At 39.9% G+C, this 18,555-nt stretch overlaps 1 protein-coding gene across 1 annotated transcript; it reads right to left on the bottom strand.

The window, feature by feature from the left end:
- Positions 1-3,537: 3,537 nt before the first annotated feature.
- On the bottom strand, positions 3,538-17,984 carry MMADHC (metabolism of cobalamin associated D). The gene is made up of 8 exons (XM_059820319.1): positions 17,953-17,984; positions 17,548-17,598; positions 14,819-14,963; positions 14,350-14,567; positions 12,032-12,137; positions 10,608-10,738; positions 7,542-7,628; positions 3,538-6,187 (listed from the first exon to the last, which is right to left on the bottom strand). The coding sequence occupies exons 2-8, from the start codon at positions 17,554-17,556 to the stop codon at positions 5,993-5,995; spliced, it is 891 nt and encodes a 296-aa protein (XP_059676302.1). The 5' UTR covers positions 17,557-17,598; positions 17,953-17,984; the 3' UTR covers positions 3,538-5,992.
- Between the last annotated feature and the right edge of the window lie 571 nt (positions 17,985-18,555).

Below are 18,555 nucleotides of genomic sequence, written 5' to 3'. Positions count from 1 at the left end.
ACACGCACGCAGGGTGATGTTTAACCATCCTTGATGCATTAAACTACCATGAGCTGTACCTTTATTTGGTGGAAATTAGAGCAGGTCTGCTGGCTTCAATGAAATAATTTAAAGCAGCTGGCCAGCTGCCCCCGAAAGTTTTTTAAAAAACAAAGCCCAGGTGATAGCAGTGGCAGCAAGTAGTGCTCAGGTGTAGCTCATGGAAGCTCTTTGGCCAACGGTTTTCATAGCAGGGTCAAAACTTCAGTACTTTACCACTCTAATTGCAATAAAATTAGAGGGAAAAAAAGAGGAAAGGTCATCACTTAAAATAAACTGCAGGAATTTTCCTCTATATTAGTATCTTATCTGTAATTAGTTTCCTCTGCTGGGAATTCTGACTAACCTTAGTGCTCATTCCTGACATAGCAAGTGCATAGGTGATACTTTTTTGGCCCAACCATCGTGTTGCCTTTCACAGCACACCTAGCTATAAGCGTCCTTCCCATCCGATGTTTTTTCCAGCTAAAATAAAAGAAATCATAGGCAATTAGAACAATGACATGCAATGAAGTATTGATACTAAAAGGCAAAACAATATAGCCACTGCGTAAGTATACGCTAGTGAGGGGTACTGGTAGTACTCAAGAGTACTGGTAGTGTTCGCACTCTGGATCTACTCAGCAAGACTTCGTCAAGAGCCATGAAAGCTATGGAGATGCACACTATGAAAATGCAACTTTGCAAGTTTTGGGTTATCTCTGTTCATTTTCTAGTGGGTCCTACTGAACCAGCGTAAAATTCTGCTGTTTAAAAGGGAAGGTTAAATCAGAGTGTTCTCCTGACCATGACTTCTATGTGCATAGGGACAGCTCAAGTAAATAAATAAATATTGATGCATATGTGGTAAAAACAGCTTTTCAGAGAGAACATCAGTAATGGTGTATGGATTTTGGCTTGGTGTAAAAAAAAATTGAAAAAAAACTATCCAGAAATATTTGAAAACTTTGTGTGAAATTGTCCTATTTTGTTAGGAGAATGAATATGTAAAAATATCTATATAGGGGGCTGTTTCATTTTGGATCAAGTGAGGTATTTCAGCCCTTCGACTACCCACTCACCAGTTAATTCACATAGATACGGTTCATTCTCCTTCATCAGCCAGCCTTCCACACCTCTGCTGCGATGCTAACAGGGCATCTCTCTCATTCATTTGCTATCAAATGCAAGGGTCGTTATCAGTGTCCACTAAGCATTAGCTCGAGAGCAAGGGAAGGAATTAATTTAACATACATGGGCAGCTTTTAAGTGGTGACGCTGTGGTTTAGTAAGTTACCTCCAAGTACATGATTTCAGAAATACATGCTGTGTGTCTCTTAATACAACATAGTAACAATAACCTCCTTATCTATAAGAGACATTTTAGACCATGCATCCGTGAAAATCTATTCCATGTGTTTTGAATCAGCAGCTTTCACACTTCTTCCAGTCCAGCAGGCAAACTGCATGGAAAGCTGCTCTGCTGCGGTCTAAGGATGCAGCGGAGGGTAAACAAGAGCATAGCAAGCGTGCTCTGATGTCTTGGATCACACAAATCGTATTGCCATGCCGTACTTGTTTCAAATTATTTGAGCAACAGCATCAACACATGCTCCGTGCACCAAGTTCTTCCAAATCCATGTTTTTCCACTATATATCCAGATTTCTACAATTAGTTTAGCCTGACCAGGCAGAAGCTTTTATTAGAGTTAAGACAAGCTCACAGACCAAGTTTTATGTATGTTACCCTGACAAAGTAGCTCACGTCCTGTGGCCTCACCTTTCTGGATCAGCTGCCCAGAGCTGTCTAAAGTTACAGCCGTGCTTTCCTGCGGGTTTATGAACCAGAGTATCTCTTGTTGAATGACACTGCAATTAGCAAGGGCGGGCAACAAGCCTGCAGCCTAGACGGCAGTCAAAGGGGCCCTCTCCCCCAAGAGATACCTGTGACCCTCTGGATTATTTTGAGAGCTTTCTTCCAGCCAGGTGGCTGCTAGCGGAAGGAGAACAGAGTTCTTCATGTTTATGCTCTTGTAAATTAGAGCTGTTTCATTACCTGGCTTATTTTTCCTGTTCTCTATAAATGCATGCACAGTGAAGATTAGTTTGAATGACAATTTTGAGGCTGCCGAGTAAAAAAAAAAAAAGCAACTCTTAATAAAAAGAGGCTTTAAAAGGCACATGAGGCAAGTAATACAATTATTTTGCTATTACATTTCAGCTCTACATCACTAACAGTATTTTTACTGCCTCCACATGACAGACTGTATCGCGTTAATTTTTAACTCAGTGACTCAGACTAGTTTATTTGCCCTCTCCCAAGTTGAGCCCAGCTGAATATAAAGCCAAGTTCTAAACCCCACGCTGTTACACGAGGATGTCACGAATAAATCCATGAATTCACTGAACTGAACCAAAGGGGTTGAGTAGAGGATTTGGAATAGACTCCTCCATACACAACCCTCGATCTGTTAAATTACTGTACTTCTGTCCTACCCACCACAGTCACCTAGTGCTCTTTAGGTAACAGCCCAACTCTTACCATTAGCTCTTAACCGTAGCACAGCTCCAACATCAACATTCACAGCACTGAAAAGGGAAACTTTTTTGGTACTTGCTACTTCGACAGTTCTACCAGAGTCTGAGTAAAAGCAACCACTGAGTCTAAACTGTAGGAGTCTTCAGGTGGAAAGATCCCAATCACTGCACTGAAGACCTCATGATAATTTAAGTATTTACCTGTACTGATTCAGCCAACATCTTCCTACTTCTCTGAGCTCAGACATGCAGCGAGGGCTTTCATCTTCCACAGGACAAAACCACCCTTCCAGCTGTGAACTGGCCCTTCCTCTCAGTATCTTGTTCTACATATTTATCCCTATAAAACTTTTAAGCCCAGTTTCACATTTATTTTTGCAATTTAAATTTAAAATCCTGTCACCACTACTGTCCTTAGCAGTGATGCCACCAGCTATTTAGGAGACTATGGTGGTGTAGAACTTCACCAGGATAACAGCTCATGTAAGATTAGTACTAAGGTATTTTAGGAGAGAAAAAGATAACTCCATCATTTTTCTCCTCACCTTTACTAGGAATCCTCTGGATTTAGCTCAGTTCCTCATATCTTAGGGCACTTAAGTGACAAACATTTCACCTATAACATTTCTTTAGCCTTTTGACTACCACAACCAACTTCTAAACTTGCATCATTTTAAGCATATTCTCCGGGTATACTAACGTGCTTGCAAATGTAACTACACAAAGATAGCACCGCTCTCATGATGCTCAGCATCACCACTTTAAATAAGTTTTAATGGAATTTATTGCACAAAAATAAATTCTGGTATACTTGGTAATGAATTAATAACATTTAGAAATTAATAGCCTCTCTGAGGTAAGAGAAATAGTACTTCCCTCCAAACAGTAACGGTAGCTAAGGAGGCAGATGTGACCTTACATACAATAACTCTTCTGGTGTGTTTCTTTCTTCACCCTAGAAAGAAATTCATTTTGTAACACTGAAAGTTGTTTTGTTTTTTATTATCAGAAGTACAGTTACGCTGTATTCAAGAACTTTTATTTCATAGTGGCAAGTTAATACACAGTATAGCTCTTCTGATGTGAGGGAACTGGAACAGTTCTAGCCTCTTTTGAGAATCAATACATGTGAGAAAATTTTATTTAGAAAAATATCTGGAAATCTTATCTCCCCTCGAATTCTGGCATAAAACATTAGTATTAGTGAAGTAAAGGCAAAACTCCCACTATCTTCAGCGAGATTTTTGCCTCGGGTTGAAGCCATTTGAAAAGCCTCTAAAAAAGCCCTTTCCAGGACAAAACTTTAAAGGATATGAACTCAAAAGCTAGTGTCCCAAGCTTAACTTGGATAGCTGCCTGACAGCTCCCACCCTTTCTAAAACAGAAAGGCAAGTACAGCAAAGTCACCTGAAGAAAAGATAGCATCGAGAGTCTTCAAGGTAGTTAAAATTTATGTGAAACATTTCACAGAATTTATTTTTCTAGTATTTGTCCAACAAAGTTCTCCACAGATGTACTCAACTGTCCAGTGAGACACTAATCCTCTTTTATCAAATGAGCTAATTTGTGTTCTGCAAAATAATTGTATTTTGCAAACAGACAAGACACATTGCAGCTTCTCAAGCTTTTTTGATCCTCTTGATGAGAATGAGAAAAAAATATCAGTAGAAGACTTTGAAGTAATACAGCTTTCTTGGACAGCAGAGAGGAGGTCAAGAACTTGGGCTCTGGAAATACAGCACAAATTCCACGACAAAGCAATAAACAAATCCTGCCTCCGTGGCCATACGCTTCAACCTTGGAATGTGCACAGGCTACAGTCAACAGTGATGACAATGATGGTAGGTGAGCAAGATAACCTCTGAATTGCTGGCTTAGTGAGTGAATTTAGAGTAGACAGCACTCACTTCTCCAGTGGAAAGTCCTCCTCACTTCCACCTCCAGCAGAGCTATGGGCTTGCAGCAATCATTCACAAGGACAGATACAGGCACTTGGTAAAGGATCTGGTTCTAAACCCATTAAAGCCAATAAAAAGACTTTGGTGATAACTGGCTTAGACCCTGAGTAGGGAATAGAAGTAGCATACGAACCTAGAACAAGTTTTAAATCCATAATTGTTAGTTAACATTGGAAAAAAGACACAATGATTAAAATCCCTAGCTACCTGAAAGGAAGCTAAACCTCGCAGATCATCATCTTGTGCAGCCATTACCCAGACAAAAGTTGCACTACATTTTGACAGAGTGAAGACCGAAGGATTCCCATTGTTGCATGAACTGGCACAGCTACTGCAGTGGTGTATTAACAAATGGCCCCGATAACTGACTGCGATGAGATTAAAATCTAGTTTGTTAGTTAGCCTCTGTAGCGAGGCACCTGACACAGCTTTGGAATTTCAGATGCCTTGAATTTTCACTATTCTTCCTCCAGTAACTCAATTGACCTGATTGTTTTTATGATGCCTGAAGAGACTGACTAATTTACTGAAACCTTCCTGTGGAAATATTTTTATAATTGATCATAATTGCAATAATTGATCATAATTGCTCCTTGTGCAGGCACTTCAAAATTCCAGAGAGACAAGTCTAAATTGCACCAAAGCACAGGAAAACAATGATGATATCCAAGCACCACCGCCTTATCTTCCCCCCCGCAATGTATTTAATGACCTAAGAAAGTTACAAAAGCAACTTTAAATTACATTTACATATATAAACTAATTAAATACATTGAGCCAACACTGAGAAAATAAAATCCCAAGCAACATGAAGCCAAAAAAAAACATTAAGAGATGACTGATTCTAGAGTAATTTAAGACTTTTTACGGAGTCCTCGGATGTAGCAATCAAATGAACACTTCCCTACTGAAATATTACTTGTAGTTAGAGACCATTGAAAGCTTACCTCATTCTCATTTTAGAACAGTGAATGAGTGAGTAGCCCAGCATTCACTTTTGCAGTCTTTATTAAGTTCTATATTCTGGAAGAACAATTTTATTACTTATTTCACTTTTTTGCCACTTACTTATTCCAATAAGTAGCAAGATTCTTAGAAACTTCAGTGGCAACAGGATTTTTAATACCTAGAGCAGAGATTTGTCAGACACTGCACGACAAAATGGTTAAGTGTAGCTTTTAAGATAGCTTCAAAAAGGATATGCAGATAGCTACATACATGTATGTTTAAACTCATTCAAGATGAAGGAAACTCACAGCTTAAAAATTCATGTGGCACATACAGGTATCTGTTTGAGTATTGTCAATTTATATCCTAAGTCACATGTGGTGAACACATATTCACAAAGACTAAAATAAATAACAGCTAACTATTATCTAAGAATACCTTAAAGTGTGGCATTTCCTGACAATGCTTAGAGAGAATCATCAAGTAAAAGAATGCAAAGGTCGTAAGAACTTGTGAAACCCCGGTGACTGTTAGTTTCCACTCAGTTTTCTCATGATAGGGCTGTCAGGTTCAGCATTAGTGAAAATACTTCCTACAACCACATGAGTACCCCAGATGTTATGACGAATAACTTTGCAGCAGCCAAGATCATCGATGGAAAATCCCAAGTGGCGGTAGCGTTCATCTGTTTCAAACAGAGTGTTGTTTGTGTAAGGTCCAAAAAACTAGGTGGAAAAAAAAGAGAATTTTTCACATCAACATTTCCAAGAACATTTAAAGTGTCAGAACTACCTCTTTTTAAAACAAAGCCTAAGCCCCGAAGTACCAGTTACATCTGTTGGGAGGAAATTTTATGTACGGTTTTATTCATGAAATCTACACAGGAAACTAAGCAGACCACCTCTGGTTACACTGGTACCCCATATTTAAAGATTTCCCTTCGTCACTGACAGAGTGATGAAGGCCTATCAGTGTGTTTGAATGTCTAATCAATCACATATACAAAAAACCTCAAGTGCTTTGGAAAGGTTCTGCTACTCCCACAGGCGTTAAGGATAGAACCCTTCTGTGAAAAAGCAAAAATAAGACACACACCTTTTCAGTGAGCCCCCTATGAAGAAAAATGCTTTGAAGAGCAAAAACGTGTGTAAATTGGAAACGGGTATTTCAGTTGCTTTCTCTCAGTAGGAAGCTTCTGACCAAAAGCCTACTCCTGACGGACAGGTTATCGGTAAGGATGTTACTGCCGAATTGGAGCCCAAAGACAGAACCCTGCTTTCATCAATCCACAACTACTTCTTAAATGCATGGAAATTCTAAGAAGCTTTTGAGCACTATAGACACCTTCAACTGCCAGTTCACCTTATAAACATCCCCTGTTAAACCTGTTTGCCTCTGTTGACACAATAAATCATCACCTTTCACAGTGTTTTTAAATAAAAACCCACTAAACTGAGCTTTGCCATGATTATGTTCAACTATGATATGGTTTTAACAGTTCTCAAAAACACACATGCGCTCATGCTTTGATAGAAGCTTTCTCAATTATCTCTTGTAAGTTTTAAGACTCTCTATGTTTCACAGATGTCTTGGTAAGAAACTGTCAGCTTCTCCAGAGGACTGGTATAATCTGATAATGAATGCCAACGCTGTTTAATAGGAACAAGCTATTCATTTTTTTCTGGGTAACAAAGATATCATTAACTTGTGCAAAGAGACTTTTTAAAACCCCCCATCTACACAGATAGGTGTCAGGACTACCAAGTTACCTTGGGAGAGCATAGCCAGCCTATTTTGCAGGGACTAAGAGCTTTTGGGCATAAAACTTCTACAGTTATCCAAAGTTCAACTTCATTGCTGAATAATGTTCTCCAAACCGCCAACAGCAATGACAGCAGACACAGTATGGGAACTGGCTCAGGGTTACTATCCTATCTTAATTTATGAAAGGAATTATCCTATGGTAACAGCTTTGGGGCCGTATGAAAAAGTTGGATTTAACCCATATAGAATATAAATACCACTGCTAGTTAGGATGTAGCAGTGTCCATCGCGCATTCCACACAGCACATAACTTACTGCCAGTCCCGAGGACGGATCAATGAAGTCAGCCCAATAGCCTTCAGAACAAATTGCATAGCAAATTTCCTTGGCACCATTAATGAACTTAAAGAAAGCAAAGGGAAAGAAGGGTATCGAATGAGATTTTTGGTACACATATATACACATCAGAACATATAAAATATTCTGAAAATGAACAAGCACAGATTTCTTTTGGCCTCTACTAATAAATCAGAAATTCAGCATACTTTCAATAAAAATATTAATGTACTAAAAGGATTAGAATTAATGGCATACATTAGGCTACTCCAATCATATGAGATTTAAAAGTGTTCCTTGTGCCAGTCAGTAATGGATTAACAGCTCGTCCAAGGAATAATGTAATTGCTTTGATTATTCATGCAGATTGCAATCCTACCTGTTATCCTTTTTAAGAAGTCAACCATTACTTCAGGTATTTCTGTGTTATTTCCACAAGTTTATAGATCTCACCTAAACTCCACAAATTTGACACTAAATGTAGCATTAAATATATTTTTATAAATATAGGAAAAACATAGTTTTGCTGTATGGTCTTATCTCAGCCCACAGGACAGTATTATGTGGTCCTTCCTGCACTACAAAAGTTTAACTGCACATGATTTTAAAGAACGTTTTAGTTTTGCATCACGATAGCAAACAGTTCTATAAGCACTTGACTTTTATACCAATCTACACCAATTCTCTTGTTGTAATGAATTAGTGGTCAGGATGAACGATGATTTCAAACTCCCCCACTATTTGACAATCAAAGTTGTAGGTCATGTTTCAATTACACTGGAGGACCGCAGCTGATGCCCCTGAAAATAGTATTTTCAATTAAGCAACATGCCAAGAAGCTCCCTGTTGTGTAACACGTCATCAAAAACATCCCTCAAGAGACAGCTTAAAGAATCTACTTTTTTTTTGTGGCAAACTTTTCACATCAGCTAATCTGAGAAAATAAGCCTTTTATTGCCCTTTTTTTTTTTTTTTAATCTTAGGTGTTGAGTTGCAGTTATCTGTTTGTCAGATACAGAAGAAAATTCAACCAGGTAGATTTAAAGCTGTACTCCTGTATTCTGACATCATGGCACAGGGCACAAAATAATTACAGGACCTACAGATTACACAGCACATTTTTTCCACAGATAAATCAGCAAGAACAGGAGACGTCAGTTATGTACTTTTAATCACTTAGACCAGCAGTTTTCAACCCATGTTATGAGGGCCAGCAGGGGCCCATAGAAAACTTCTGAAGGAACCTGGAAAGGTGAGTGAGGGGAAAAAAAAAAAAAACAACCCCACAAAAATCAAGATCTGTGACGGTTCTAAAACCATCCATGCACTCTGGGAAAAACATGTCCAAGTGCAAAACTCCAAAAAGCTGAATACACTGAGCGAGAGTAAAGCACAAACAGAATTCACATAGCTTCCTCAAAAGGTGAAAGAAATTCCCTAATCTAATAAAAAATAAATATTTCTAACTTCAGAATAAATATTTTATTTACTTTCAGTTATAAAAATTGGATTGTTCTTTGTAATTAGTGCCCTTAGCAGCTCAAGGTTTCAAATTTATAGAAACATTACTATAGTTACTCAGCTTCAGGCCCTTAATGATCCGAAATAAGGGAAGTTTATCCTTTACAGTAATCTGTTCTGTATTTTGAGGTTTGATGGCTCTATGTTTCAACTGTAAATTAAGTCACAAATATAAATAAGCCATCTGAAGACAGCATTTTAGGCATTACATTTCTGATACAGTACATCTTTTGATCCAGTGCTGTAACAACCCCTCAGCAATCACTTAAGAGTGCGGTTAATAAACACTTGAGATTTGCTACTGTAAACATTTAGATTTGGCTGTACATAAGCCTCATTACTTTAGCACAAGGCTCTCACATTAAATTAGTATTTTTAAGGTTACTTCTAACCATCTATGAAGCAAACAAACAGACCATTTTCTTGTGAATTTGCTGTTAGTAACCTTTAGGCCAGGAGGTTACATCCAACATCCTAACACCCCTACAATGACTATATTAGACTTGACAGGGAGGTGCACAAGGAAGAAAGATGCCAATTAACATATAATTAGAGCAGATTACAACGCCAAAGACCAACAGACCATAAATAATTCAAAGAGAAGAACACACTAAAATGAAGAGAATTTTAATTTGTGTGTAATCTTTATGTTGATCCTTCAGACTGCTTCTTCCTCTTTTTTGTAGTAACCCTTACGCTGCTTTAATACAGGCAACATTTGCAATTTACAGGACTGAAAAGGACGTTACCAGACTATTTTCAAACATAAATATGACCATCACTATGCAGATAAAAATCCCACGGGATGATTTTTACTAGTTTTAGAGAAATTATAGCAAATAATATAGAAACATTGTAGTCTGAGGTGCTAAGAGAATGCCAGTAGTGGTGAACACTGACACCTGCTGGAGTGTACACACAAAAAAATATGAAGAATGTGAAATAAAGCGATTTTCAGCGAGACCTCTAGTGGCAACAGAACGAGAAGACAAAGTTCATGAGGATGGTTGAGATGTAGTAAATATAACTGATACCCACGCTAAAAGCATTAAGCGTATCCCTTGTCAGAATGGAAAAAAAAAACCAGAGCACCACTTTTTCTCTGTACTGGAATCTCAATTACATCACAGAAAAACAAAGAGAGCAGTGAAAGCCTACAAAATACATTTTACTAAAGCTGAAATAAGATGAGAAAATAGTTGCTACCCTTTAACTGCAACAGGACAACAATCAAGTATCTTTATTAATTTACTGTAGCATTTTAAAACATTTTAGCATACTTTTGACTCACCCCACTATAAAGAATTTATTCAGTTCTGTGACACATTTCATGGAGAGTAGTCACAAAGCTGCAAAGTTGGGAAAAAGTTATCTCCATTTTATCAGTAAGAGAACACAGGATTAGCTCAAAAATGCTTTAAAAACTATAAGTACCAGAGCTAGAAATGGACCGAAATATACACATAGTTCATAGAAGATTCATCTACAAACAAAAATCAGCTGATGCTACTGTCAGCTACTTACATTTTCTAACAGCATTTCTCTCTCATCCTCTACTTCTTGACTCCATACAGTCATATCGTTTTTAGTCTTCTGGGTGACAGTTAATACCGTTAAACGGCTGGCATTTACTTCTGGGAACATCGACTCAAAGTCTAAAAAAAGTGAAACTGGCATGTTATGGCTTATTCTTACATTTTACTTATGATTTTCAGTTTTAGACAAATTATTGACCCTACTTTAGAGCCTTCCTTTCATTTAAATCCAAAATACGTGTGTGTTTTTCACGTGAGATCCAGCAAACAGCATGCTGGTTTGAAATGCTGATGTTGGTTTTGTGGAAACTAAAGCACCTTGGTTAAGGTCCTCTTAAAAGCAGCTTAGGGAGTGGAGCTTGCTATTTCAAGACCTCCTATTTAATTGCAAGTGATAAAAGTGCCACTACTCTGCACATTTCAGAATGTGCAAACAAGTGCCTTTCTTTGCAAAGTCATTAACTCCAAGTATAGTAATATTTTAATATTTTTAATTGAACGCCACCATAGTGGGCCACACACATAAGGTATGAAGATCCTTATTTTCTGGCTAAGCCACATTACATGATGCACACTGATTTTTACATCAAATCTTTCAGTAGAAACGTCTCAGATCTACTTCCTAGGACAGGACAGCAGATTCAGCATCAGTAGCATGCTATCAGCATGAGTTGTGACAGTTCTTCCCCTGGGGCAGAAAAGGCCCAAACCCATCGTGATTCTCTCTACATCATCTATTGGACTACAAACAGAAATGCGCGTGAAGCACCGAAATCACGATGAGGCTTCACGGAGCCTTGTTTTCAGTGTGGGAGGGAAAAAGCACTTTCCAGAATTAAAAGTCCAAAGGTTCATTCTTTCTTACTCTCTGAAAAGCCTGCTCTCTTCAGCATCTAGGCCAACATTTCAGCCAGATTTCATCTCTTCTCTCTTTCAGTATATCACTTTTAAAATTAGAAAGTTTTATTCCAATTTAATTTCAACCATTTCCTCCTTCAGCAAATTAAAGAAAGATACAAGCCCAATGCTTTCAAGTAGTTTCATAATTTCAATTTGCTATTTTACTAAGCAGCAGTGCCAAAAGACTTGATTTTGTCACAAACTGGCTTTTGGATAATGAATTAGCTCCAGAATCTATATGACACTAAAGAAGCAGCCGAAAGTTATTCCCTGCCCCAGCTGATCGTGAATTTAAATGGCACTGAATTTTACATGAGATACAAAGTATTGTCAACAGCAAAGTTTCAGTTTTCATTTTACAGCATGTATTTTTCTTTTGTAAAATATTAACCCTGGATTACCCTTTTCTGTTACACATTCCATGGCATCAGTTACATCAGAGCGTTTACTTACATATTTTTACATTTTAAAAAGTTATAATTTCTTAGCTATCAAAAAAAAGTTAAAATATACCTTTTCGTAACAGTTCAGGACAAGCTTGTACTGCACATTCTACCTTTGCATTTTCAAAGTAAGTTTCAGCGTTATTTATTTGCTGTTTCTGTGGAACATCAGCACCCTGAGAAAAATGAAAATTGTAACTTTCCCATTCATTAATATATAACAGGAATAACTGTACACCAGACTATGTTTTTGTGACTAAATGTCCACTGATACACACAAGCAGTTTCACAGAAAGATCATTTGCAGTGAGACTTAAAATCAGTTTCTCAAATATTAAAAGTGGAACAGATACAGGTATAACCCATTGCTTAAACCTATACAGAAATTTTAAGCTTTTTGTGTTATTGTAACCATATTATCTCAAAGCCTTACCAATACAGAAATTTTTGAAAAACATCCTTCTGCAACAGTGGCCTCAAGTATTCAATACAACAGCAATTCATAGATTTCAGACACACACACATTAAAATAAAGTTTTATTCTGGCTCAGGTAAAGTTACACAATAGTTCTAGAGCTCAGAACTATCAGTATTTTTAGCTGTTGTAGCTTGAAAAGCAGAACAGTTTTCCAATAATAGCATTTTTATTCTTAACAGTTTTTTAGTTCTACAGTTTCCAGAAGGAAAAAAAAAACGAAAAAAACCCCAGATTCTTGTGGGTATGTTACAAATGGAGCACCTGTACATTAGATATATGGCATTTTAAGCTTAAAATGCCCTTAAGAAGCTAGTAGCAACAGCTGCCTCCTTTGGAATAGCAACTGTAATGTAATACACGTAGAATGCCTTAATACAGTTTTTCTAGCTCTATCTATGCCATCATTTACAAGGAATTTCGGTAAGTTTCTCTAAGACTGAAATTACAACCTTGAGTATATTAAGTCCTACCTAACACCTGTTTGTATCTGAAAGTTCTCCCTAGAGAAAACTGTTACATTGAAAACACAGTGCGGCTAGCATTTTTGTTCTAGAAATTAACGTTTGAGAACAGCAATAAAACCCCAGCAAAAAAATAAACACAACAATAGACAAACAACAGACATTAACTGCAGTTTCCATACATATGTTTCCACACATATGTTTCCACATACATTTTGCATTATGATTGCAAAGTCATTGGGACAGATCAGTTGGCACTTTTAAGCCTGACAAACCACACAGTTATGCTGGTAAACTTCTTTTCTTCCTAACTATAGAATGCTTCTTTGACTAGAATGGTAGTTCATTGTGATTTCTTGTCTACTACTCCCATTCTAGCCGGCTAAACGCCACCTGCACAGTACATACGCTTAGCAGGCATGCTATCGTCAAGAGATTACGGCCCTTTTCCAAAGATCACTATCACTTTCTGGTATTGATAGGCTGGTAGGCCCATTTACTCCGCTCAGATGAAACTAACACATCAATCTCGGGTACACAGAGGTCAGAGAAGTTGGCCATTTCTCTGACTGATTCAAGGACTGATGCACGAGCTTCAGCAGCACTGAACTTTCCTCCTGCTTGCTGCAGCAACCTAGGAGAGGTTCCTGTATTCAGCTGATCCTATTACTCAAATTTGGGTCCTCTCTTAGGATGAGTAGCTTAGCACTTTTGTTAGCTAAACGCTGTTCATGGATTCCTAAACACCACCGGTATGAAGCAGAGCTGACTCTTGCTGACTTTCTGAATACCAGTTGCAAAACCTGCCTCTGCTCTTACCAGTTTCTCCCTTCCATTTCAGACCGCAACAGCTGCAGCAGGCATTTTATTATACAAGTAACCTTGCTAGAAAGCAGACATGCATTCAATGCACCTGGTTTGCACTAAATGAACTAAACTAGAATTTTCTGTTGGGCTTTTAACGGAAAGTATGATCCACACAAGCTGAAAACAGAATCTGTGGAGCTCACTAGAAGCTTATGTTTTCTGAACACTTTGGAATACAATGCTACATTTACAAAAAACCACTATACAGTGTTTTTACAATGGAGATTTGCTAGTTGACTTCCAAAGTCTGAGCATGTCACAAACTCAGAGAGCCTGGAAAGTTGAGCCAGCAGTGAGCAGTAATACACATTTGTCAAAACATTGCAATCACGCTAGCAATTATCAAGCTCCTTGTAAAAAAGCACTGCTTAGTCAAAAAAACCCCACATCCTGATATTTCTTCCTCCTAAAAGAAGAAACTTCAGCTAGGTTCTATGTAATCTCTCGCTCACCCCACTTGAAGTTCATCTTTCAAAACCATCTAGAAAATCAACAATATCTTTTTTTCAGGAGGAAGAGACATTAGTTATTTTTCTCTTAGACAAGAAATATCAGTTTCACATAGAAGCAGCCTGTTCTTACCTGAAATTCATTTATGTATTGTGCCATTACAAATTCATGCCTTTCACTTGCTGAAGGCTCTGCTAATATATCAGGCAGACTTTTTGAAACTTGGCTTTTCTTCTGAGAAGCAGTGCCATTCAGGTGACAGTCAAAACCAATATTACCAGGCAGCTGGAATCTCTGGTCCTGAGGACCAAATGGACCCATTACTTCATCTGGCCATACAGTTCTTGGACCTGCAAAAGTCAAGGCCTTGCTTTAGCCATCACATCTAAAAAAAAAGGAGGGGGGAAAAAAAAAAGAGAAGAAAAAAAAGCTCTCCATACAAATATCTGTATTTGATCACAATCATATATAACCAAAGCAACCACAATGCACGAGTCAGGGCCCTGACATAAAAAGCACACTTCAGAATTCCCCAATTTATATGGGGTGCAAAGTTCTGACAGCACACGAATTCAAAGAAAATGAATTTGCTTTTTCTTACATAAATCAGGAGGTGTAGCAGCAACATGAGGCTCATCTGAGCCAGAGGAACCTGCTGTAGAAAAAGCCTTGGGATTTACAACTCTTTTGACTAAGGAATAAAACCCTGGTAGGTAGGTGACCAATCTTGCTCTGTTACAGAGCACCTGAGAAGACAAAAACAAAATAAGTATTACATACTGCTAGCAAAAATACTAGTTTAAGTACAGCTTTGTCGATCACAAGAGAAATCCTCACTCGATAATTAAATTACAATTTTAATTACGATCAACTGTATTTCTGTAAAATCAAGTTTTGAAAGGATTTTATTATTACTTTTCTATTTTACCAGTAATAGTATTCTAAGTAAAGGAAAAGCCTCGAAAACACTTACTGAAAGGCCTCCTCATGTGACGAAAAAACCCTGAAAAGTTTACATAGCACCACTGAAACCCCACAAACTAAACTAAGTTATGGATGAGGATTGTTCCCACGATTATATCCATGCATGTCATTGTTTCCATGATTGTAACAATTCAGTCACAGGATTGATTATCAGAAATGCCTAGAAATACTGTTAATTAAGTAAACGCTGATATCCAAGACGTTTGCCTTGAAGACTAGCACAAATGTTAGCCAGCCTATACTCCTACTTCTTGAAAGACTGGAGGGACACACAAGATAGTATCATTCCAGATACATCTTGTAGCTTTCATCTAGAAGCACGCATACATGTGTGCTTACACACATTTCTTAATCAGCAAAAGACACATACCAACAGCTCTGAACTATGCAGGGAGATACGCATATCAAAACAGGTAGGTACGGTAATTTCAGCTTCTTTCTTTTGCTCTCAAAATCCGTAAACATTGAACATGTGCAAAACTTAAGTTAGTGCAGCCAGTGTCATTCAGATTTGCAAACTCAGTACATTCACATATTTGCAAACAAGTATTACTGCAAGAAGATCAGTATGGTGGTCAAAATGCCAATAAGCCATAAAACCTTTACAAATTCCGTGGTCTTGGAACACACCAGAAAATCTGCTTCCTGACACAGAAGCTGTACTGTCAACATAACTTTCAGTTGCTGCAGATGATCCTATCAGAAACTGATTCAGTCATACAGTAAGCAGAAAATTATGCAATGTTGTCTCCCTGAGCATGCAAACGGTCTCAACAACAGGGCTCCGAAGAGCTGATGGCTCCTCACCACGAGGATTAACTCCGAGGCCCAATGACAGTATCTTCTGTAGTAATATGAGCAACTATTACCAGGGTTTTTTTGTGGTTTTTGTGTTTTGGTTTGCTTTTCTTAAACAAGAAATATCCACGTGATGTGATTAAACTGAAACATCTGATCTATTTTTCATACTTTAAAAATAGATTGATAACTTTCATGATGCATTTACACACACATAACAGACAAATAACCAATCATACACTCAAGACAGAGAGAAGTGTAATTTTAAAAAAGTTAAAGACTACTTAACTCTAGCACAAAACTACTAATACTCTTGACTACAGTTGCACAAAAGGATGCATTACTGGAAAAGACAAATCCCACCTGCCATAGCATGTGCGCTTTCGTAAGACTTTATTTTCCAGGTGAGGGAAAGAAATTCTTTCGAGAAACTGACATAAAGGGATTTTCCTTAAGTGCTGTATTCTTGATTCTATAAGTTTACGCACATGTACACTAAGTATGTATGCAAAAAGGTTACTTCAAAAGAAGTAAGAAAACGGTACTATTTGTATGTTTAAGAGAAACACTCTATTCAAAGTATCAGGACCTAAGTCAATATCAGTTTCTTACATACCACCTCTGCATAAACATACAATGTCTAATAAGTTCTACCAGCATCATGAAGACGCAAATGCATAAAGGCACATTTGATTTTTTGACTTAAATTGAGTATTTATGGTTAAGGCCTTAAGCTGTCTAGTTCTAAACCACCGCTAGGTCTAAAAGGTTCCTGTAACAACAACAAAAGTCTGCTGATTCCACTTGAACGTTTTTCCTCTACTATGTAAAAGCACTGTTGAAATTAATTTTTCATAATGATTATATTACAGATAAAAGAGATGTAAACAGTTACAGCTAACACGTAATTACAAGAAAAGAGCATTTTTTTCTTATAATCAGGATCACTTAACATGGAGATGTCAGCGTTAATTACCGATACGTTGATATGTTGACTGTGCTCACTTATGCAAATATTTACATAACTAGCATTACACAAGTGAAAAAATACCACTAAAATCAATAAATTATTCATGTCTTCATGGCAAGACTAAATCAATAAAGCGTGTCTCATTCTTCAGCCTGAAAGGACCCTGGTGAACCTGAGTGTTTCACTTTAGCTCATGACATTAAAAAGAAAACCAAAACAGATCCTACTTAATTCTCAATTCGATTATTCACACAAGATCCACAGAAATTGGCTTCCGAAACTTAGATGGAAGGATGACGATACCACTGCCTTCTAATAAAAATGTATCTTGCTACAGCTGAGGTTTTTATCAATGACTCCCCCGTAAGCACGATGACTTAAAGGCAGCTTTAAAGGGGAAATAAAATGCAAGCGTCCCGCATAACACGCAGAAGTGCGCTTCTTCGACGGCGTCGGTTTGCCTTCTCATCGGGACGGGGCACAGGGGCGGGTTTACAGCCACCCCCGTACCCCGAGCCGGCGGAGAAGGGGGCCGCCACGGCGCTAACGCCCGGGAGGCGGGGATCTGCGTTACTCACATTGGCCATCGCAGACGGTGGGCTCCCTCTCGCCAACAGGCCCGGCTGCCCCTGGAAGAGAAGCGAACGCACTGGCCTCCGAGGCACCGCCCGGGCAGGCCGCGCCCCGGCCGGACCGGGGCTGCCGGCGCACCTCCCGGCCTCGGAGCGGCCTCACCTCCTGCCCGCCCCTCACCCCGCCCGGCGGAACCGGACCGGCGGGGCCGATCACCCCTCACGACCGCCCTCCGTTTCCCCGACAACGGCCCCACAAGGCACCACGGCGCTGCCCGCTCGTTACAGGCCCGGCCGCCCGCGGCCGAAGCTGCCACCGCCAGGCAGCGGCAGGCGACGGGAGGGGAGAGGGACACAGCGAAGCCGCCCCCGAGGGAGCACCGGAGACAGCGGAACCGCCGCACCTCTCACCTCTTCCTGCAAAATGGCGCCGGCCGCCGTACCCCCGGCGCACCCGCGCGACGGGCGTCCGCCCCGCCCGTCGCCAAGCCGAGCGAGCCGATCGGCCGACACCTCGATTAGCGTGTCGAGGGGGCAGGCAGACAGGCGGGGCAAGTCGTTCGGCGGTTGATTGCTTGGGGCCGAGGACGGCGCGGTGGGAAGGCCCGGAGGGGAGCGGCGGCGGCTCGTCCCTACGGGAGCGGCGGGGGCCGGGGCTGTTGGGCGGCGTGTGGCGGCGGGCTGTGGGGCGGGGGCGGCCGGGCCGCCGCAGCCGAAGCTGGTGTTTCTCCTCGTCTTGGCGCGGCGAAGGTCGCCCACGGGTGCCTCTGCGGGGGCTCCTCGGGGTCGTGGTGACAGCAGCGGCAGCGGCTCGCCTGTCGCCGGCCGTGCAGTACCCGGTGGGTGCGCCAGGAGTCAGTCACGTCACGGAAACCGGGCTGCCGTTACACACACCCACCCCCCCGCCCTCGGCTGGGGCTCTCTGGGGCCGGGGAGCACAGTGAAGTGGAAAATGAGTAAAAGAGGGGGTGTCGTTCCTGGGGGACATGCCGGGGGAGCTGCTCGGCCCCCGGA

The sequence above is a fragment of the Gavia stellata genome, chromosome 8, assembly GCF_030936135.1.
Source record: "Gavia stellata isolate bGavSte3 chromosome 8, bGavSte3.hap2, whole genome shotgun sequence".
In the NCBI taxonomy this organism is placed as follows: domain Eukaryota; kingdom Metazoa; phylum Chordata; class Aves; order Gaviiformes; family Gaviidae; genus Gavia; species Gavia stellata.
Note: the sequence above shows the minus strand (reverse complement) of the source record. Positions and strands in the feature narration are given on the sequence as shown.

Excerpts from the sequence above, each read along its gene's own strand:
- MMADHC (XM_059820319.1), bottom strand. Across the intron at positions 14,568-14,818 it reads TGCTACACCTCCTGATTTAT|GTCCAAGAACTGTATGGCCA; the intron begins GTAAGAAAAAGC and ends TGACTTTTGCAG. Across the intron at positions 7,629-10,607 it reads GAGAAATGCTGTTAGAAAAT|TTCATTAATGGTGCCAAGGA; the intron begins GTAAGTAGCTGA and ends GCTTTCTTTAAG.